The 22,969-nt window shown below is 36.7% G+C and overlaps 1 protein-coding gene across 6 annotated transcripts in view; it reads left to right on the top strand.

Annotated features, from left to right (window-relative positions):
- The window catches only part of RFX3 (regulatory factor X3), a 337,813-nt gene that overhangs the window by 1,200 nt on the left and 313,644 nt on the right, over positions 1-22,969 (top strand). For 2 of the 6 annotated variants that reach the window (XM_051846185.3, XM_051846152.3), the window contains exon 1: positions 62-374. The exons of the other annotated variants lie outside the window; for them this stretch is intronic. In XM_051846185.3, coding sequence (XP_051702145.1) covers positions 353-374 — 22 coding nt within the window. In that variant the 5' untranslated portion in view covers positions 62-352. Of the gene's footprint in view, positions 1-61; positions 375-22,969 lie in introns of those variants that run through there. 6 annotated transcript variants of the gene reach the window in all.

The following is a 22,969-nucleotide window of genomic DNA, read 5'->3' as shown; positions in this document are numbered from 1 at the left end:
CGCTTGCGATTTAAACCGGATGCAGGGCATCTGTGATACTTGGTTCCTAGTTATTGACAGTGCTTTATCCTTCCTGTGGAGCTGGGAGGGTGGCAGCGAGGTTCCCTTCCACTCGGACGAGCCGCCCTCCCCGGCGTAGAGTGTTCGCAATTTTCATTGTGGTTCTGAGACTCGGGTGTGATGAACAGGGGGAGGACGCCAGGCAGCTTTGTGAGAACTCAGTTTACAGCGTTATTTCTGACAGTTAGGGTACTTTAAGAGGCTTTCTTTTTTTTTTTTTTTCCTTCTTCGTCTTCTGTGTTCGCTTTCCTTTGAGAGTTGAAATTGAAGTCAAGTTGTTCATAAAGAATGTATGAAGCTTCTCAACTTGAAACGTGTGTATATTTCACTTTCTTTGTGGTTGTTAAGATCTAGGCATGTGGGTACTTATTTACTTTTTGGTTTTCTTTGGACAGTAACTTAAACTGCTCAGGAAAGAGAACTTTTTCCTTTTTAAGTCTTTCTTTGGAAAAGTGGTTTTTCTCTTTAGATGTGAATACTTTTCAGTCCTCAAGTAATAAGGTACTTGGTTAGAGTTAACCCAGTTTTATAGATCCCCTTAATTTGTTCATGCTTCAGCCTAACTTTTAATTAATAGATTATCAGTAAAGAGTTTTGATAATGAATGCCTGTTAAAAAAATATGATGTGCCATTAAAATTACGTGTGAAGTTGCCAATTTAGATTTTAAAAATGCTTATTTAAATAGTCTTTTTTTCTGACAGCAAACATATATTGATTTAACTGACAGAGCAGCCTGTGAATAATGTGACAGTATTAATTATTCTTGAGATTGTCAATGAGCGGATTGGGTAATTATAATGCTATTAAGGCTAATATTTTATAAAATCAGAGTTGGGGGTTTAAAAAAATTCATTTCAATTCGTTTCCTTCTGATTGCTGTTTTAAATGAAAATATTTGGTTCTGAAAAAAAATTTTTCTTACAGCACACAGGTTTTTTTTTTTTTTTTTTTTTTTTTAATAATTATTTCTTTCCTTCCCAACCTGGATCCTGGATTTGGTGCAAATCTCTCATACTAACTTGTATTTTTTTTTTTTTTTCTGTTCAGATGAGTGTCAAATGCCTGAACACTTTTGGATGGTGAAGCTCCTGGGTCCTATAAACTCTCTCTGAAGTTAATAGGAGTTTTGCTGTCTTGGGACAGTTTCAGACCATATGCCATTCTCGTAATTGGCTTTTAATTGAGTAGATTATATGCTATAATAATATTGCCTTAATATTTTTATTTGCAGTGTTTAAGAACTTTTTTGAGGCATTTCACTCATTATGTGTTTTTAAGGTTTTCTATAATTTCAGTTTTTGTTTATACGTTGATTTGAGAGCAGAACTTAAATTGAATCCTTTTATTTAAATTATCCTTCTTTTAAAGCATGTATATGGTATAACAGTTGTTAGAGATGCTTTAGATTAAGTGAGTTGACATTATTCATCTGAACTGATTAAATAATCAGAAATATAATCAGATTTAAACACAGGATAAATATTTAGCATTTAGTGTATTTTTTCTATCATTTTTCTTTGCAGGGAGGGACTGTATTACATACTGGTTTCTCTGTTTTCAGATTTTAGACTAATAGAAATCTGTGAGGGTGATCATGGTTTGGAACTAAAATCATTAAATAGGAGTCCCTTGAAACTTGTTTTGAGTAGCTCAGTACCTGTGGTTCAATGTATGTCATAATGCTTGTCTTGTTTTGACTGTGAATTGTACTAAGTGGTATAGACATCATACATTTGTATGGTAAACTAAAGCATTCTCAGATGTTTTGCATCATTTCACAATGTTTCATTTATATGGGATAGTTATGCTCTGTGTTTAAAATAGTGTATTATTCTCCTGATGTTCAAGTAGTCTTATTAGAAGTTTGTAGTTTATAAGTTGAAGATGATTGAACCCTAAACAGTTTTTATACCCTAAACGTATTTATTGTGATAATATTTTTAAGTGTTAAAAATAGCATTTAAAAATGAGTGAGTTTTAAATTGAGATAAATTTCATGCATTGTATTTATTACTTTGGATAATATTTTAAAGTATTTTTGAGAAAATTCCTATTGTGTGAGCATTCCTTTAAGCTTCCAACTGAAGATATCAGTTATGTGGAGTATGATGATTTTGCTTTTCAAATCTTTTAAATGTGTGTGTTTGTGTGTGTATATGTGTGTTTAGAAGGTTGGCTTTAGCATCAGATGTGTAGGAAAAGTTAAAAAAAAAAAAAACAACTTTCCTAAACAGTCCAATAGGTATGTTACTTTTTTCTTGGTATTCATAATGAGGATATGCTAAAAGAAAGGAGGCTTCCAAAGAAGTAAACTTTTAAGAAGAGTCTGCTGGTTATTATTTTTTTATTTTTTGCTAAGTATTTGGGTAAAGATCCCCTGTTTACTTTCAGTTACTTTAAAAATAAATAGGTTCCCTAGTGGAATCGTTTTCCTTTAATTCTTTGCTATATTCCTAGTGGCAATCACAAAATAGACTTCAAATTTCTTTCTGTTCACAGGTGCATAGTGTTCCCATTTTTGGAAATCTAGGAGTAAGTGGATTTGACTAAAATCTAGCTTGTTAGGGACAGATGGCTGCTTTAAACAGGTGTCACTTTCATTTTTTTATTGCTTTGTGTTGGGACTTCCAGTGGTTCACAAAAGGGCTGTCCAAAAGCAGGTGGCATCGTTTGCTTTTGTTGTTAGTAGAATCTACTTTTAGAGTTAATTATTTTCCAAACGTGTTTTTTTTTTTTAAGGCAAAGTTTTAAACTACTCAAGATTTGTATATTAACAAAACTTTTATTTCTGAATGCTGTTGTATTTTCAAGCTGCAACTTGCGAATCCGTTAATAAAACACTTATGAATTCTTACAAATAATGGTAAATTCCCTTTTAATCCAGAAAAGGTGCATAGGAGCACTTTACATCTTTCATGAGTCAAATTTCTCTGAAAAAAAAAGTCAAGGCAGATCTGAATAAAGTGAAATTTGGTTAACATGACAAGTTAATTTTTGCCATCTGATATAGAAAGAATTTTTCTTGACAGCTTCATTTTAATTTGAGTGATATATGTTGGAATCAGGTCCTGTTTTTGTTGATTCAATATTTTATATATTTGCAAATTAAAACATTTTCTGACCTTCAAGTCCTACTATGAAGTTTATAGTGATCTTTTAAGATGAACGTTGTTTTTAAGCATTAATGTTTAAAAATATGTACTGGATTAAATAAAAGACTGTCAACCTATCAGTTTCTAAGGTTCCTTTTTACTCTATTATTCTATTCTTTCTTGCGGGAATTTTTATATATCTTAAAACAGATGCACCAGAGGGTGCTATGCTGTTTGCAACATGAGATTATTATCACTAAGAATGTGAACTGATTACAACTTTTATTTAAAGAAAAAAATTAATTACCTATGCATTCAAGCATGTAATATCTTCATTTTTATGTAGTTTAAAATTGAATATGTTATATTAATTGACAGTTTTATATTAGAGTCTGTGTGCTCATGTATATTAGCACAACATGGCTGTATCAATATTGATATCTTTGGCATAGTGTGAATGTCAGCATTAATCCTATAGGCAAATATATTGATCATCTGATATAGATATTTTAACCTCTATTTAAGAAAAGTACCTTGACTTGTGAATCATACTATTTGATAGTATGGCTTTCTGCCCCATGAATTTGATATCTTTGACACTTAACAATATATTTTCCATTCTGATAATACTTTTGTATGGTTTAATTACTGATACGCTTTTTATCATAATCCTGAAAAAACTACAGCTGAAAAGTGTAAATATCAGGCTAATCCATAAACTTTAATAAAATGATAAAGTTAACATAATTCAGTACCTACTTTAGGCTGTGTTGGAGTAATCTGGCTTAGCTATTTGATTTGGTTTATTATCCAAAGAGTAATAGATCTTCTTTCTGTCTAACTCTGTGCCTCTCCTAAACTCGGAGGGATTTTATGTTGCTTTCCATATCTGGATATTTGTTCATTGAGGGATTTTAGGAGAACTGTCCAATCTAATCTTTTGGACTGCTTCTCAAATCATTGGCGACTCTTAACAGCAGCCTATTTTAAAAGACAAATATTGAAACGGTGGTATCTTCCTCAAATAACTCAGAAAGATATCGTTACATCATATAGGCTTTGTTTTATCTTGATAATGGATTTGTCTATATACTGTTTGCCCAAATTTAAATACAGTCAGCTTATTGTGATTTTCTTTTCAAATAGCTTTAGAAAGCATAACACTTCATGAGTTGGAATACATCAAGGAACCCAGAACATCGATGGAAAGTAGCAATATTTTAAACTACTTGTCTTGTTAGAGTAGATTATTTGTGTCCTGTAAAAATATAGTCCTATAGTTTATCAGTGAGTTTATACCATTAAGATGTTAAAAGTATATTATATGACAAATTGTTTTACTAAAAATGTTTATATTTTAAGTGTTATATTTCATGTTAAAATTATATTTCATGTTAAAATATGAAGATGAGTGAGTTAAAAATTAAGTTTCATTTAGAATGTTAACAAATTTGTCTATTTTGTTTTTTAAATAGTTGGATGGGATAAAATATTATTTAAAGCCACAGGTTTTGGAGTCAAATTTCAGATAATCTTATTAGCCATATGACCTTGGACAAGTTTTCACCTTCACTAGGCCTCAGTTTCCTCTTGAAGAAAACAGGATAAATCTTACCTGTGTTTCAGAGTTTTGTGAGGACTGATGGAGACAGCGCATATAATACCTGTTCTCGGTATTTGATACCAGATACATGTTCAACATGGGTTGGCTGTTACTAATAGGGAATGCAGAGAAGATACCTATTCTAACTTTTGGTCACCTAAGAACCTTTTTTTTTTTTTAAAAAAAGATTTATTTATTTATTTGAAAGGCAGAGTTACAGAGAGGCAGAGGCAGAGAGAGAAAGCCGGGGTAGGGGGGGGTCTCCATCCACTGGCCCACTCCCCAGGTGGCTGTAGTGGTTGGAGCTGCACCAATCTGAAGCCAGGAGCTTCTTTCAGATCTCCTGGGGCGGGGGGGGGCGGGTGTGTGTGTTCAGGGGCCCAAGGACTTGGGCCTTCTTCCACTGCTTTCCTAGGCCATAGCAGAGAGCTAGCTAGATTGGAAGTGGGGCAGCCAGGAGTAGAACCGGTGCTCATATGGAATGTTAGCACTGCAGAAGGTGATTTTACCCGCTACACCGCAGCACCGGCCCCTTAAGAATCCTTTTAATATGCCCCTCTGCCCATCTCTTTCCCAGTGGGCTAAAAACTTTGAAAGACTTGGCCCACTAATCTATATTCATTAAATAATTATTCCCTTCCCCACTTTTAAAAAGAAAGCAAAGACATGAAGTGATCAGTCATAGGTTTGGATTCCCAGTCTTGTTCTCATACTGAATTAACAGAAGGAGAACACAAAGTTATATTTTAGTATTTTTCTGTAGCTTGTTATAATGGGCTTGTTTTACTACTTTTGCATCATTCTTTGGATCTAGAGACTTCAGATTAAGAACCAATGATGTAATATGTCACTCATTATCTCTTTTCACTTAGAATTGTCCATTTCATTGTCTCATTTATGTTTATTTTTAAAATTTTTTTATTTTTTAAAGATTTATTTATTTATTTGAAAGTCAGAGTTACACAGAGAGAGAAGGAGAGGCAGAGAGAGAGGTCTTCCATCCACTGGTTGACTCCCCAATTGGCTGCGATGGCCAGAGCTGCATCTCTCCAAAGCCAGGAGCCTGGAGCTTCTTCTGGGTCTCCCATGTGGGTACGGGGCCCAAGGACTTGGGCCATCTTCTATTGCTTTCCCAGGCCATAGCAGAGAGCTGAATTGGAAGTAGAGCAGCCGGGACTCGAACCGGCACCCATATGGGATGCCGGCACTGCAGGCGGAGGCTTTACCCACTATGACACACTGTTGGCCCCTGTGTTTATTTTTTTGCAGTTATATGTGGATTCATTTGAGAACCTTCTGAGCACTGTTTGTAAACATTATGCTAAATGTATTCATCAATATACAATAATCAGAACAAATGGTCTAATCAGCAGTGTAAAAATGAGTTCATCAGGGAAATATTCTACAATTTTATAATATACTACTTAAAATTGTTTTTAAACTAAGGCAGAACAATGTGTGAGGTCACCACTTGTATACCGGTAGCAATAAGAAATTTTGGAATAATTTGCCAGCATCAATCTTGGGTTGTAAAGTAGCCTTGGGACATTATCCAGTATAATGTATGCTATGAAATTTTAGAGGAAAAATGTCATCTTGGCTCCATTTCTTTGGATGTTAAAGATGTTAAACATTTTGAAGTTGGCTGCTATATCTGAAGTTTTTGTTCAATAACTTTGTATATTTCTATTGTTATCTGAATACTTAAGAATGAAATTTTTCTCATTTTAAAATAATCGAAATAGTCCTGATCTTTTTCAAATTTATCTGATACTACACATCATGTTTTATGTTCAGTCAGTATATTTTTTGCAATATTTTGTCTGCCTCTCATTTCACCTGCTTCCATCTTTCCCACTCCTCTTAAGTATTTAATTAATTATATGAGTGCTTTACATTATTTTTATAGATACCTTTCCCATGCATATAAACTAGACTGTCAGCTCAGCTCTGTCTTTCCTTCTGCCAGTGAACTTGACATGTTTTAAAAGGACCTTTTGGGAACAGGCTAGGAAATGTGACTTTGATGCTAAGGTTATGCTATATTATCATTTCCAGTCTCATGTTATTTTCTCACAATGTCTATCTACCTGACTGCTCTTTTGAACAAGTGCATAACTTGTTTTCATTAATGATATAACCCAACTGTGGTTTTGATTTGGAGGGCTTTCTTCCTCATCTTGGTTATGTACTGGCCTCTGGCTGGATACTCTAGCATTAAATCCCATTCTCACCCCAGAATAATTGTATTTGACCAGTCGCCTGTGCCTGCCTTTTGCTGACCCTTAACTCCAGAGTTCTTACTTTTTGCTTTTATTAGAAGGAATACTACCTAGTCAGTGCTGCTTACCTTGTTTTGCCGTCTCTGGTCAAGATTCCCATGTTTCTCGGGGCTTCCTCTCTCGGCAGAAATGGTTAAGGGATGTTAGGAGCTGAACTCAGGGAAACCAAGAGAGTGAGGCAGTCAGCTTGAAAATAAGAGTGCATTAGTTGGTGTGAGCAGATAGATTAATTGAGAGGTGACAGGGAAGAAAAGAAAGAGCGCGGGCTGAGAAGTGAAGACTTCCAAAGTGCTGGGCAGAGGAGGCTAAAGTAGAGATTCCCAAGGTACTCCATCTGATACTGTCAAGCCTTTGGCTGGGCCTTACACACTGTAGTTCCCAGTATCTCTGTCTGCAAAATGACATAGGGGTCCATTTCAAAGCCCCTTCCAGCAGTAGTAGCATGATTCCCTGGCAAGATTGACATGGGGAAAGGGAATCCTGCCAGTAACATGGAGTGAGGAATTGGTATTTCCTTTAGGATGGTCTCAAAGACTGACATGTGGCTTGTTTGTTGTTTCTTGTGATAAGAACAACAGAGAAAACCCAGAGCCTGCGCCTAGCCTAATGGCCATACCAGTGATGGAGCCTTCAAATGTTCCGCCATTTTAGTGGCTCTTGTGGAGCATGGTGGCCAAGTGCCCTGTTTCCTCACCCCCGTAGGAATTAGCTGTCTCACAGCTTGAGCTCCTGCTGGAGCCAGCTCCTTTATATATGTGTGCCAGACAAATGTCTGACAGTTGGGGCTCCTGCCTGTTGCTCACCAATGAGGTATTTAAAACGGGACATGATCTCCCAAGTATGTGGATAGGCAATTGACAGAGGGAGGGAGAATTCGGTTTCTGTTGATCTTGTTTTTAAACATGTCTTTCCCAGTTATTAAAGCCTTGACTTTTTATTCACTTTATGTTTTTCCATGGGATTTTGAAAAGAGCTAAAATCCTGTCAGAGTCTGGACAAGTTCTGAGGGCCTTTGGGCTGACTTGGGATCCTGGTCCAGAAAGCATCGTCATTGTCCACACTAATAATCTCTCTTATTTTTGTTGGGACTAATTATTGCTGTTCTTTCCTTGGAAGGGTATTTTTTATACTTACATAAGCATTCTTTTAGTTCAGGTTTGGCAGCAGAGAAATTATTGTGTCTTTTGTCAAGAGGTAGACATTTTCACAAAATTTTATTTTAATGTTAATTTGGTGAGGACGCTTTACCAGGATTTTAGAGCATAGCATTAAAGGAGAAAAGTGTGTGTGTTTCTCTGCTCTTACCAGCTTAGTGGGGGACAGGGTGTATGCAGAATTAATAGGTTGTAATGGTTTTTGCTTTTAAAAATTATTTTGGAATAATGATTTTTTTTTCTTCATTGATAGGAACACACTCAAGTTTTTAGGTTCATAAGCCGATTAGCTTTTGCATATGTTAGTATAACTATCACCCTTAAAATGTGACCTGGCCTTCTGCAGTTTCAGTCAGTAAAGTTTACCTTCATGGGAAAAACCAGTTTAGAGACTCTTTGCTTGTCAGTTAAGTTTCTTCTGTGCTTTACTTGTGGAAGAATGGGGGAGGTTGCTGGAAAGGGGCAGGGAAAAGCAGATACATTTAGAAATCCTGTCATGTCTCTATTGTTAGATCCCAGTGCGTTATGTAATCTCCCCAGTTCATTTCCCTGGACTGAAGTTTGCATGGAGGTGGGGGTTGCAATGGGGATGAGGGTGCCGGGAGGTTAGAGACTGACGGGGGCTGTGCAGTGTCTCAGGTGATCCAGTATTTCTTCCAGATCTCTTTCCTACTATGCTGTGGTATTGTACAGAGTACATATACTTTTGTGATAGGCATTTTATTACTTTAATAAAAATGTTTATTGCATTTATTTCTTTTCTCCTAGAGACTGAATGTATCTGAGCTAGGTGATTCGTTGTTTCCTGAAGGCTGAGTGTATCTAGATATGTATATCCATTAGTACATTACAGGATATAAAATAATATTCTCTCTTAAGGAGCTTGCATTGTGATTTAGTCATGCACAAATTTAGCAAGGAAGGAATAAAAGAAATGAATAGTGAGAAGGTAGTTCATGTACAAGACAAAAGTGATTCCTTAAATCTACCTCTTAATGTTTTGCTTTGGATGGATGGTTTGGTGAATATAACTTTCGCAGCGAAACCTAGGTTTTTCTCGTGCTCCTATTTATGCTAACATTTAAAGAACCAAAGACTAAAATTTTTCACATCAGGTATTCACTGATTGACATCTGATTATACCTGAGGACAGTCTTAGAGTTGAGTTATGATGAGAAGTCAGTGTAAGAGTCATTAATGAAAAATATATGAAAAAGTATTTTATTAGCCATCTGAAAATTACCTTTCCAACTTTAAGTGTGCGATGTGTGTTTTGATGTGCCACAGTTAAAACTGAACAAGAAAAACTAATACAAAAGAACCAGATAAACCTAAATTCTTTATTTCGTAATGTGGTCTTCATGCTTCTGAAGGTATATTAAAACATTCTGTTTAACAATGTTACTGTATATTTTCAGAATGTACTTATGTGAGGAACAATGGAACTGAGCTTAGATATTGTATGTTTTTTTTTTAATTTTTATTTTTTGACAGGCAGAGTGGACAGTGAGAGAGAGAGACAGAGAGAAAGGTCTTCCTTTTGTCGTTGGTTCACCCTCCAATGGCCGCCGTGGCCGGTGTGCTGCGGCTGGCACACCGCGCTGATCCGATGGCAGGAGCCAGGTACTTATCCTGGTCTCCCATGGGGTGCGGGGCCCAAGCACTTGGGCCATCCTCCACTGCACTCCCTGGCTACAGCAGAGAGCTGGCCTGGAAGAGGGGCAACCGGGACAGAATCTGGCGCCCCGACCGGGACTAGAACCCGGTGTTCCAGCGCCGCAAGGCGGAGGATTAGCCTAGTGAGCCACAGCACCGGCCAGATACTGTATTTTGAGTATGTGTGTGGAGACCTTTAGAATGTCAGTTTAATGTATACTTTGGTGCTGTGGAACTTGTATCAATACTTTTTTTTTTGCTCACTGGCTTTTGCATCATATATACCATGGAATAGTATTAGGCACAATTAGTGGTTCTGTCTCAGTGCTGTTTTCTTGAGGCAAAGAAAATTAGAGGAAATGTTTGAATTCTTTGAATGACCTTTATGTAGGAACAGTCTTTTTTTTTAAAGTTTTATTTATTTATTTGAAAGGCAGTTACAGAGAGGCAGAGGCGGAGAGAGAGGGGGGAGATAGAGATAGAGGTAAAGATAAAGATAGATAGATAGAGAGAGAGGGAGAGAGAAAGAGAGAATCTTCCATCCTCTGGTTCACTCCCCAAATGGCCGCAATGGCTAGAGCTGGGCTGATTTGAAGCCAGGATCCAGGAGCTTCTTCCCAGTCTCCCACGTGGATGCAAGAGCCCAAGAATTAGAACCATCTTCTGCTGCTTTCCCAAGCACATTAATAGAGAGCTGGATTGGAAGTGGAGCAGCCAGGACTTGAACTAGTGCCCGTATGGGATGCCAGCATTGAAGGCGGCGGCTTTACTTGCTATGCCACAGGGCCGGCCCCAGGAACAATTTTTGATAGTGTCTCACATCATATAAATACTTTTGGAGTTAGTTTTTGTTAATAATTACCATGAGTGCTGAAGTTGAATTAAATTGTAAGACAAAAATTTACCATTCATTTAAACTATAGTAAATTATTATGTTTTTGGACCAACATTTGATCTGCTCATTTATTTTTAGAAGTCTGTCAAGTTCTGAAATTTAAAACCTTTTAAATAATGTTGAATGAACAGAGCTGTATAATAGATGTGGATTTATATTTCAGCAAACGTTTGGAAGCCATATGGCTCAGAAAGAAGTGTGGTGGGATTCTTTAATCTTTGAACTTGGAAAGAGATGTGTTTTCATATTTTGATTGAGTTAGGATTGACTGAACGTGGGGTGGAAGAGGTGCTGATAGAAATGCAATTGACTGTGGAGTGGAATACAGCTTCATTTATGATGAGAGGTTATTCTGGAAATCCTGATATTCCAAGTCCCTCTGGTCTTGCTACCCTTGATAAACTTTGAAGTGGAGCCTTCTTTCGTGGATAATAAAAGCCTCTCTGTTAAATTGTGTTTTTGTTAATTTATGTTGCTGTCAGGAATTTTTCAAATATACATTATATATGAGCTGTAGAAGTTTGAATTTATCTTTTGGATTACAGACCTCAGAATACTAAGAGATGTGACTCCATGTTGAGAACAACATCTTAATCTGAAGGAATGAGATAAAAAACTAAGTAAAATTAGAGCAGTTTAATATCATTGGGAATATGAACAGTGACTAGTAATATTTCAATAAAAAGAAGTGTCATTTTGGCAGCTGTGTGTGAATCCTAGTTTGCCAGGTTCAGTGTATTTAATAATATTATCTCTACTGCTACTAATGACATTATTAACAAACATTTGGTTCAAAAGTATTCTAGCAAAGACCTAATAGTTGTGTTTATTAGTCTATAAACATTTAGGTTTTTTATATCATTGCCATTTAGCTTTCATTTTGAATGAGGAATTAAAGGATTTATGTCAGTGTTTATTTGTTTCCAATACTATTTTGGTTAATTTAGTAATACTGAGAAGGTTTAGATTTCTGTTGGGTTTTAAGGAATATTTTAAAGAAAAGATAGAAATAAGATATTTAGGTACAAAATTGCATAGCTCCAGCCATGTGGACTTTTATTTTAAGGTTTCAAATTGTGAAAAGCTATGAAAATGATAGATGATATTTAGAAATAAGTAAGAATAAAAAGAAGAGATAATAAAAAGTTGAATTCTATGAAATCACTATAGAACTTGGAAATAAAGGTTTTTAAAATACCGTAAGATGGATAATATAAGAATGTGAATGGTAAAAAAATGTCTTGAATAAATGATCATTTTTTTTTCCTGGTGGTGATTTTGACTAATAGGAGAAGCTTGTATTTAATTCTTTTATGCTACCACACTTGTTTTGTTTTTGATTTGTTGGATATATTTACAATATACTCTGGGACCTTTTATTATTAATGTATGAGATATAATTTCTACATGTTGTAGATAGAAAAGCATTAAATTAGATGTTGCATCTGGGTCTTCTATTTATATTTTCATTGCAAAGTAATCCAAAATTAGTGTACAAAGTAGACGTAATTAATACATTCAATTGGAATGTCCAGTTAGTTTATGTGATGTTTAAAGTTGTCTGCATTTGGCAAGTCAGTATGTAGTGGAAAACTTTATACCATATATGTATATATTCTTAAACCTTTGTATTTTGGAGCATTTAAAATTTTTATTGAAAGAGAGAGAATAGTGTAATGAACTCCCATGTACTCATCCCACAAGTTTAACAGTTAGAACTTTCTATTGTTAAAATAATAGAGGCTGTAAATTTGAAATATTTGTGTATTAAAATAAACCTGAATTCTTTGTTATCCTGTGTTGCTTTGAAAACATTTAAATCTTATATTAGACTCAGTGCAGACTTGAAGTAATTCGTAAGTTTAAGACAAAATGTTTAAAAGTGATCGCTCTTACTGTTTCCTCTCAACGCAGCTCTTCTGTATCAGGAAGTTTATTTTTACTCATTGGTCAGGGTTTTTATTTAGTCCAGGCTCCTTGAAACCTGGCCTATTGTTTAAAAAAAAAAAAAAGGACAGTAGTCTATATTTGCAGGATGCAGGGAAAAAACTATCTTGAGGTCTACCTCTGAGTTAATCTGTGTCTTCTCATTCTTTTTTTCTTTTAAGATTTATTTATTTACTTGAAAGAGTTACACAGAGAGAGGAGAGGCAGAGAGAGAGAGAGGGAGAGAGAGGTCTTCCATCCGCTGGTTCACTCCCCAGATGGCCGCAACAGCCGGAGCTGCGCCGATCTGAAGCCAGGAGCCAGGAGTTTCTTCTGGGTCTCCAACACGGGTGCAGGGGCCCAAGGACTTGGGCCATCTGGTGCTGCTTTCCCAGGCCACAGCGCCGGCCCCTTCTCATTCTTTTTTTTTTTTTTTTTTTTTTTTTTGACAGGCAGAGTGGACAGTGAGAGAGAGAGACAGAGAGAAAGGTCTTCCTTTGCCGTTGGTTCACCCTCCAATGGCCGCCGCGGTCGGCGCGCTGCGGCCGGCGCACCGCGCTGATCCGATGGCAGGAGCCAGGAGCCAGGAGCCAGGTGCTTTTCCTGGTCTCCCATGGGGTGCAGGGCCCAAGCACCTGGACCATCCTCCACTGCACTCCCTGGCCACAGCAGAGAGCTGGCCTGGAAGAGAGGCAACCGGGACAGAATCCGGCGCCCCGACCGGGACTAGAACCCGGTGTTCCGGCGCCGCTAGGCGGAGGATTAGCCTAGTGAGCCGCAGCGCCGACCTCTTTTAAACTAGTTTGTGGGTAGACTTGGGCACGCAGTTAAAAGCTGTTTTGTAAATTGATGAGAGAATCAACTCTGTTCTAAAATTGCTCCTTTTGAGTTAACTACTCAGTTGGTAGGATTTGTCATAAGTTGTTTGTATTAGACACAAAGGAAGAGGTATCTCAGACTTTCTAATAATTTATAATACCATTCAAAGCAGGGTAATATTTTTCTGACTTAAGATATGCAGGGATGAGAAATTTCCCTTAATATTTTGTATCTGAGGCCAAGCAAGTATGAAACAAGGCTATTTTCCAATGCTGAAGTCTTTAGAAAAAAAGACACATGTTGGAAAGTACTCTGTAAGGAGCAGACTAATATGTACAACAAATAGTAATGGCATTTTAATAAACACAAAATGTATTACTGATTTTCCATGCTGTTTGCATATAATTAAATATGGCCTGCTTTTTTCCCATTATGTAGCAACTTTTGTTGCTAAACTTTCTTCTTTCTGATCCACAGGGTTTAATAGAAATGTATATGACTTATTTTGTGATAGTCTTTTCAAACGTTTCTATTACAGGGAAACAACCAAGACTGAATAGTAAAGTGAAATAAAATAATCAAAGTGGTGTACTAATTAAATGATCTTATCTTGTAACTGAACTATCGCTTCTTATCTCAAAGGGTTGTATTTAATTCTTTCTACCTTAAGGAAATATCTACATTAAATGATCCTACATATTAGATTTTTATGGTTTCTGAAAGTAGATATAAAATGTAATATATGATGAAAACACCATTTAAAATATAAAATGTAATGAGCCAAATGGTGTTTGAGCAAAGCATAAATGTAACCCTACAAAACAAAACATTATGGAATATATATGTAAATTTCAGTAACATTTATAGGTGATTTTGTTGTGAATTTAATATAGTATCAATTTAAACATTATTTGCAATAATGTTTCTATGCTTTTAGATGCCCTATACTTAAAACCAAAATATGATTTTCTGTGAGTCTTACTATTTTACTCCATGTAATATCAATAAAAGCAAGGCAGTTTTATTCTAGTGATTGTTTAAAAGTTGTTTCTTTTTAAGATTTGATTTCCTCTGCATTGTCATTATATAATAAACCAGCCATTTCCATTATAAGAATAATAATATTGGCCTACTTATGCTATATTGGAGTCACTTTTCAGCAGCAAGGAGCTTAGTACTCTAATTTAGAAGAAAGCCTTTATTCAAGAACTGATCTGTGTTTTATTTAATTATTTTTGAGAAGTGGAGAGACAGAAGAGCTCCCATCTGCTGATTTCACTCTCCAAATACCAACAATGGCTGGGGCTGGGCCAGGCCAAAGCTGAGAGCTAGGAAAGGAAATTATTTCAGGTCTCTCACTGGGTGGCAAGGAACCAACTAATTACCTGAGCCACCACCTGCTGCCTCCCAGTGCACAGTAACTGGAAGCTAGAATCAGGAGTTGAGCTGAGACTCAAGCCCAGGCACTCCCATAAGGAATGTGGGCATCTCAGCCAGAGGCTTACCCACTAGGCCAAATGCTTGCCCTGTAACCTGACTGTGTACACGTAGTTGCTAAGCTTTTGAGTCCAGATTGGAACGTCAGATCCTCATGATGGATATCTTCCTTCCTCAAGAACTCAATGTCAGCCTTTCTTTCTGTCTCCTTCTAACTATTCCTCTGTACTGATATCTAGCCTGTCACACCAGACCAAAAGAGGTATCTAGAAAGTCAGCATAGAGATTAGAAAAGTGAAAAGATCTCTGAATAATCTTAACATGGTTACAGATCCTGGCACAAATACAGGATTCTAGTAGAGATACAATTATGATGTTTCATATTAGACTCAGATTTATAAAGTTTGAGTGAACTTTGGGGGTTATCTATCTAGTTGAATATCCTTTCCATACCTCTGACTTATTTTCCAGCTAAGAAAGCAGAGATGAACTGATCTGCACAGTGACATATGTTTATAAGTGCTAGCGCTGTTGAACCATAGGCTCTTCTACAAATGTTCTTGTCTTATAACTGGTGCAACCATTTCTTAAAGGCAAACAACCTTAATGTTCTGCCTTTAGTATTTAGAATACTTGTTTATTTTAGCTATGATTTTGGTCTCCATTTTTTTTGTTTAAAGATACATTAAAATTTTATAGTTCTGTATTTAAAATTTAAATAATACCTTAATTTAAAAATTATTTCAAGTATAATTTTTAGTCTATGAATTATTTAATTTTTAAATAATGACATGGAGATAAGATTTTTAAATATTTTCCAAGGTCATAAATAAGCAGTATTTTGAAAGTTGAAATACAATACTTGCTGGATTTAAATTTCTTTTTTTTTTCTTTAAGATTTATTTATTTGAAAGTTAGGGAGGGAGAGACAGAGAGATTGATCATCCATCTGCTGGTTCACTCCCCAGATGGTTGCCAGGGCAGGACAGGGCTTCTTCTAGGTCTCCCACCAGGGTGGCAGGGCCCAAACACTTGGGTCATCCTCTGCTGCTTTTCCCAGGCTATTAGCAGGGAACTGAATTGTCAGTGGAGCAACCAGTACATGAGCTGGTGCTTATAGGGGTTGCTGGCATCGCAGATGGCAGCTTTACCCACTACGCTACAATGCTGGCACCAAATTTATTTTCATCTCTTTGACAAGTAGAGTGGTGGGAGATGGGGTAAGGATGGCAGGGGTGGAGGAAAGGGAGGAGTGGGAGAGACAGAGGGAGAGATAGAGTGATCGAGATGGATAGAGCTGTATCTTCTGTCTGCTGTTTTTCTCTCCAAATGCCTGCAACAGTCAGGACTGAACCAGGCTAAAGCCAGGAGCCCAGGATACCATCCAGGTCTGCCATGTGAGTGGCAGTAACCCAAGTGCTTGGCCCATCAACTGCTACTTCCCAGGTGCATTAGAAGGAAGCTGGATCTGAAACAGAGTAGCCAAGCCTTGAACTGGTATTTTTATATCAGATACAGGCATCACAAGTGATAGCTTAACCTGCTGCATCACAACACCTGCCTTTTGCTGTTTTTTTTAAGACTAATGCCATATCTCTATCATTTGTATTTTCCCTTTGCTGGGTGTTAATGAGGTATGCCGTAATCAATGTGTTAGTGTAACGAATTCTCAAATCTGACAGGCAGCCCTTTACTTGTTAAAAAATTCATATAATTATTAATTTAAAAAATGAAAACATTTGTTTTCCAGTAGGTCAGTCTCTTGTGGGACAAAAGTGAAATGCTGGCAGCTGATAGAGGTGGTACAAGCTGAAACTTGCCCGGCTAGGCTTTTAAGTGTCGCAGAACTCTTAAGTACCCGTGAACCAACAGAATGAATATGAACGGACTGCCCAATATTCCATGGCAACCAGAACCTGTACCAGTAGCTATGCTAGTAAATGAGTTCTTATTTTATTTATATAACTTTTGGAAGAATATGCTGTTTATTCATTAATACTATGAGACTGCGGCACAAATAATTAGTTACCAGAATTTTGTCTTACTTTCTGTGTGTATGTGTGTGTGATGTCCAGTAAATCAGTGAGCTCAGGCTTGAAGTTTTTTGAGATGAAGTTGAATGATTTGAGTACTGACACTGTTTTTGAAACAGTCTAAGACAGAGAAAATGATAGTAGAACTTTCCAGTATAACCTGATGTAGCCTCATTTGAGGTACCAAATCTGAAAGATAGATTTATTTAAAACAGGAGTGCTTTTCCTATGGGGGAAAGCCATTTGTCATTTACTCTTGAGGCAAATCCCCATAGACAGACCTTCTTGTAAAACTGTTCCCATTGGATTTATCCTCACCTTCAATAAAAAAGGAGCTATGATAAACAAAGGCATGATGAAATAATAGTTACCTCTTGCATTTTTACCCAAAAGTTGCTCGTTCTTGATGATTTTAAAAAATTTGTTGCTACTGTTTCATATGAATAAGGATAGACTCAGAATGTAATACATTAAATTGCTTCAGCTTTCTGCTAATGATGAAAAAAATTGGGAGGGAAAAGGGATCTAAATAATTTATTTCCATATTTAACTATAAATCTGATGAGCTACAAAATAGAACAGAAAATACAAATATTGAAAGTGTAATTCAGATGAATGAATTCTAAATACTTGCAGATTTTAAAAATTAAATTTGGATATAGAGGTTGAGTTACTAGAGTAAATACTTGACTGCTTTATTTGCTGGATGTAAAGAGGAAGAATTTTTAAAAAAATGTATTTATTTACTTGAATGGCAGAATTACAGAGAGGCAGAGGCAGAGAGAGAGAGACAAAGTATGAGAGAGAGAGTATGATATGAGAGAAAGTATGATATGAGAGAGAGAAATCTAATAACCTGCTGGTTCATCTCCAGATGGCCACAATGGCCGGAGCTGCGTCGATCAGGAGCCAGGAGCCAGGAGCCAGGAGCCAGGAGCTTCCTCTGGGTCTCCCACGGGGGTACTGGGGCCCAAGGACTTGGGCCATCTTCTACTGCTTTCCCAGGCCATACCAGACAGCTGTGTTGGAGGTGGATCAGCCAGGACTCTAACTGGTGCCCATATGGGGATGCTGGCACTGCAGATGATGGCTTTATGGTATTTGGTTTAATATGAATTATAATCTGGATAATTTTACCTCACTTTTTTTTTTTAACATGTGGATTACTTGAGTCCTCTGTAAAGAATGTCCTTTGGATTTTTAAAAAGAAACTAGAATTTTATGTTTCTCTGGGCCAAAATCTTGTCAGAATGCCTCATTGCCTATTCCTAAGAATCTCTTAAGAAATGCTTGTTAAGTGCAATTATGTGGTTTTGCCATTAGAAAACTTACAGTATTTTGTCTATTCTACAGCTGGACACTCACCACTGTGCTCTGTAGCTCCCTTTTTCTGGCCACTTTAGCTTATAACATTGTGTATTGGTTAAGAGCAACAAATAAACAGCCTATTTAAACTTTGTGAGACAAGATCAATAAAAATCAGTCTGAAAAGATTGTTTTAAAAATTTCATCATATGATATAGAGAAAACAGCACTGTGTCTGCCATGTAAGTGTTCAGTAATGGGAATGGCTGTTTCTGCCTTGTTATTCTGCCCTTTAAAATTTGGTACTTACTCCTTATCTTATTTAGAATCTGTTTTCCACTTAAATTAAATCTCTCAGATTTAGGCTGGGCCCTAATTTTATGGGTTCACTCATCCCTGCTGCTGATTGGGGATAGTCATATAGATTTTTGTTTATTTAGTAATGTTTAATCTTTCTAAATTGTTTGTAAGCTTCCTGAGGGCAGAAGATTCTATAGTTGGTTTTTGATGGTAGCACAAGACCCTGAATCCTTTCCCAGTAGAAGCAATCAATGCACAATTACTAAGCCTCAGATTGTTTATCTTAGCTGTAATCAAATTGTAGATAACATATTTAACTGTTCTGTAATTTATCTAACCTTGATTTTATAAGGACAATTATAGCAAGGCAGTTTTATAATTCCCATTGGATTTATTTCTTTTAGTTCAAAATATTTGATATCATGAATTAATGAATTTTGGGTTATTTCTTCACATAGAAGATCATTTAGCTGGCTGTAAATTTGGGCTGACCTCAATCAAAGTCTTGTTTTCTTACCTTTTCAAATGTCCATTTTTTACCTTACTCTGTATGCGTATGTGGATTTCACACATACACACATGTATGGATAAACACAAAAACAAATGGGTATGGAGTTCTAGAGTTGCCTGGGATTTCTTTACTGTTTGGTAAGATTAATGTCTTAGTTTTAGAATTTGAGGAGTACCGTTTTGGATGAAGAACCTTCCTGCTATTTTCGTGTTATGACAGGGTACATAATTTCTAATGCTGCTTACTATGGGAGAGACAAAGAGGGCACTGTGGGAACTGTGCTTTGTTTTTGGGGAGGGACTATTTTGAATAACCCAAACATCTTGGGTTTCTGTTTTTGCTGCCTAACTTCTGAGGTGTTAAAAGTACATGGTCAGGACTGGAGTTGCAAGGTGACACCAAGACAACTGATTGTATCAGAATGCCAACACTACAGTACACAGATCCGTGGTTACATTGTGATATTTCATTTAGGGGGTTGCACTGTGGAAAGATAGGTTTATCTGCTTTGATGTCTACTGCAGAGACTACCCTGAAAAACATACGCTTTCATATGAAGCTGTCATTCATAAATCCATCCAGCCCTGTTTCAATCCATGTGTTTTCATTGTGTACTATCTTTTTGAGATGATCAGTTTGCTGAAAATACTTCCAGTTGTGAAGTCATCAAAGTTCAGTCCAAACTCAAGGGATGTCCTTTAGTTTCTGTAAGAAGTTTAAGTGTACATGTTCATTACTTTTTATATTCATTCATTGATTTATTGAGTGCATATTGGCACATATACTATGTGTCAAGAAGTGAACTGCCATGGAGAAAACAACACTGAACAAAGCTGATCAGGCCTCTGCCTTTGAAGAGCTCACATTCAGTAGTTGGGGCTGAGGGGGAGATAAAATATGAGTTATAGTAGCTGGTTATAAAAGTGGTATGGAGAAAAGAAAGTGGGAAGATAGAAAGTATAGGTGATGGGAGTGAAGAAGGGTATGATATTAAATAGGATGATTAAGATTACACAGAAGATAATATTTGTACAAGGATTTGAAGGAGCTTAAGTTTTGTATTTTTCCTCTAATGTGACTTTATCTATTTATAATATTGATACCTTGATTGATACTAGCCACCTTTCTATACTACAGAGTTCTGATTTTTACATTTGTCCTCACATAACACTTTGTGCCTTCTTCTTTGCCTTTATCATTTTTATATGCTTTTCCATGAATGTACTGCCTTTTTATGAATGTGTGTGTGTGTGTTTATTAACTCTAAGGAAACAAGCAGATTGAGATCTATGCAAAAATTACATCCTTCAGGTTCACCATACTTTCTTCCAAATGGGAGGTTCTTATGAAGCACCTGTTAACTATTACTAAACCGTTTCTTAAAAAATTGAACAGAATGTATACATAAAGTGTTAAAAATAAAAATCATAATGAGCAAATAGAATTAGACAGATGGCAGTTCAGTCAGTTATATCCTCAGTTTCTATGGCTAAGAACTGGAGGAAAAAATCATTGCATATGATGGCTTCTGTGTTAAGAATGTTCTTCAGTGTCTTGTGAGATATAGAATTAGAATGCCACTATTTATATAGCATAAATATCTATCATTATCTAGTCATATTTAATCACAATTTATGAATGTATATATTAAACTTTTTGTATGCAAAAGGATATAAATGAAGGGTTAGATCAATAAAAGTTACTAAAGGAGGCAAATTGTCTTGAATTCTGTTATTTTGACAAATAGATTGTCATACTGATATTTTTAGAATGGGGTTTTCAGTGTACTAATGTCAAAATCATATTTTCTACTTCAATTCAGTTTCAGATATTCAGAATTATGTGTCTGTCATCCATTATGAAATGTACAGTTTCAAAGTGTTTGAGGCTATTGTACTGTTGGAAAATTTCTAAAATGGTACAAAATATAATGTGTATGTATTATTTATTTTTAAATTAAAAATTATTTGAGAAGCAGAGAAAAAAGGGGGATCAAGCGATACTGCTGTCATCTGCTTTGTTACTCCCCAGATGCCTGCAAAGGCTGAGACTGAGCCAAGTAGAAGCCGTGATCCAGGAACTTAGTCCTGGTCTCTCATATTGGTTTCAAGAGTCCAGTTACTTGAGCCATTAGCACCGTTGCCCAGATTCTGCATGGTAGGAAGTAGAATTCAGAAGTGGAGTCAGGTGTCTTACTTGGGCACTCCACTATATAATGCTGGTATCTTCTTTTTCTTTTTATTATTTTTTCTAATTTTTATTTTATTTGACAAAGTTAGACCGTGAGAGAGAGAGAGACAGAGAGAAAGGTCTTCCTTCTGTTGGTTCACCCCCAAAATGGCCGCTACGGCTGGCGTTGCACCGACCTGAAGCCAGGAGCCAGATGCTTCTTCCTGGTCTCCCATGTGGGTGCAGGGGCCCAAGCACTTGGGCCATTCTCCACTGCCTTGCCGGGCCACAGCAGAGAGCTGAACTGGAAGAGGAGCAACTGGGACCAGAGCTCGGTGCCCACATGGGATGCCAGCGCCGCAGGTGGAGAATTAACTAAGTGAGCCACGGCGCTGACCCCATAATGCTGGTATCTTAACCAGTGTTTTATTGACTAGGCCAAATGTCCATCCCTGTGTGTGTGTGTGTGTGTGTGTGTGTTAAGGCATTTTTTTGAAAGGCAGAGTTAATGTAAAAGAGATATCTTTCATTTGCTGGTTTACTCCCCAAATGACACCAATGTTCCAAGCTGGGACAGGTTGAAGCCAAGATCCTGGAACTCCATCTGGTCTCCTACATGGCTGACAGTGGCCCAGACACTTGAGCCATCATCTTCTGCTGCTTTCGCAGGCGCATTAGCAGGGAGCTGGATCTAAGTGGCTGATTTGACTGGCACTCATATGGGATGCCTGCAATACAGGCTGTGGCTTTACCTGATGTACCACAGCACAGGCACTGTTTTTTTCTTTTCTTTTCTTTTCTTTTCTTTTCTTTTCTTTTCTTTTCTTTTCTTTTCTTTTCTTTTCTTTTTTTTTTTAACTTTTTGTTTAAACATTTAAGTTAAGGAAGTAGGAATTTCTGTGGAACCATAAACAAATAAACTTTGATAATTTTGTGTACATTTGTGTGTGTGTGTGTGTGTGTGTATACACACATTGCATATTTTTAATCCTGATTTCCATCCTTAATGGCTGGTTAAATGATTATTTTGGGCATATGAATATGCCCAGGCATTTGTGTCTGAGTCTGAAATGAGACAGCTGTGCATACATTTCAGCAACCTGTGAACAAAAATCTGTTGAAGCTGAGTCCCCAGTTATTTGACATTAAAAAAATAAAAATGAAAGAAGCCAAATTTGTATAGCCGCTTGTTTGAAGCACCACTATGTTTTTGAAAACATATGTCGGGGGATGAGAAGCTTTGCGTCTATCCTCATGCCCCAGCCCCTTCTTATTAAGGAAAATTTTAAAGATAAAAACTCACGGTTACATAATGAAATTCCATCTCTGTCACACTGATTTAATAGTTTACAACTCATGGCTAGTCTTATCTCAGCCAGACCCTTGTACTACCCACTTACCTGATTATTATTCCCCTGGCTGCTTCCCTTTGGGGAGAGAACCAACCCAGCTGAGTCACAATTAGTGGTCACATTGTCAACATTGTCCATTGGTCTGCTTTACTTGCATCATCTGCCCTGTGGACAAAGGGATGGATTTAAATAAAAAGCTTTTAGTCAGGCATCATTTAAGATTTTGAATTGTTACCTTCATATTTCTGGTGTTCAATTTTAAGTTGGGATTAAATAGAATTTTTCAAATTTACTAGACTCCACAAAGCCCTTTGGGGGCAGGTGTTATGGCACAGCAGACTAATGTCACATTATTAGAGTGCCTAGGATCAAG

The sequence above is a fragment of the Oryctolagus cuniculus genome, chromosome 1 (genome assembly GCF_051225735.1).
Source record: "Oryctolagus cuniculus isolate XC-2025 breed Fujian yellow rabbit chromosome 1, ASM5122573v1, whole genome shotgun sequence".
Lineage (NCBI taxonomy): Eukaryota > Metazoa > Chordata > Mammalia > Lagomorpha > Leporidae > Oryctolagus > Oryctolagus cuniculus.
The sequence above is the reverse complement of the archived record's forward strand: the minus strand, read 5'-3'. Positions and strand labels throughout refer to the sequence as shown.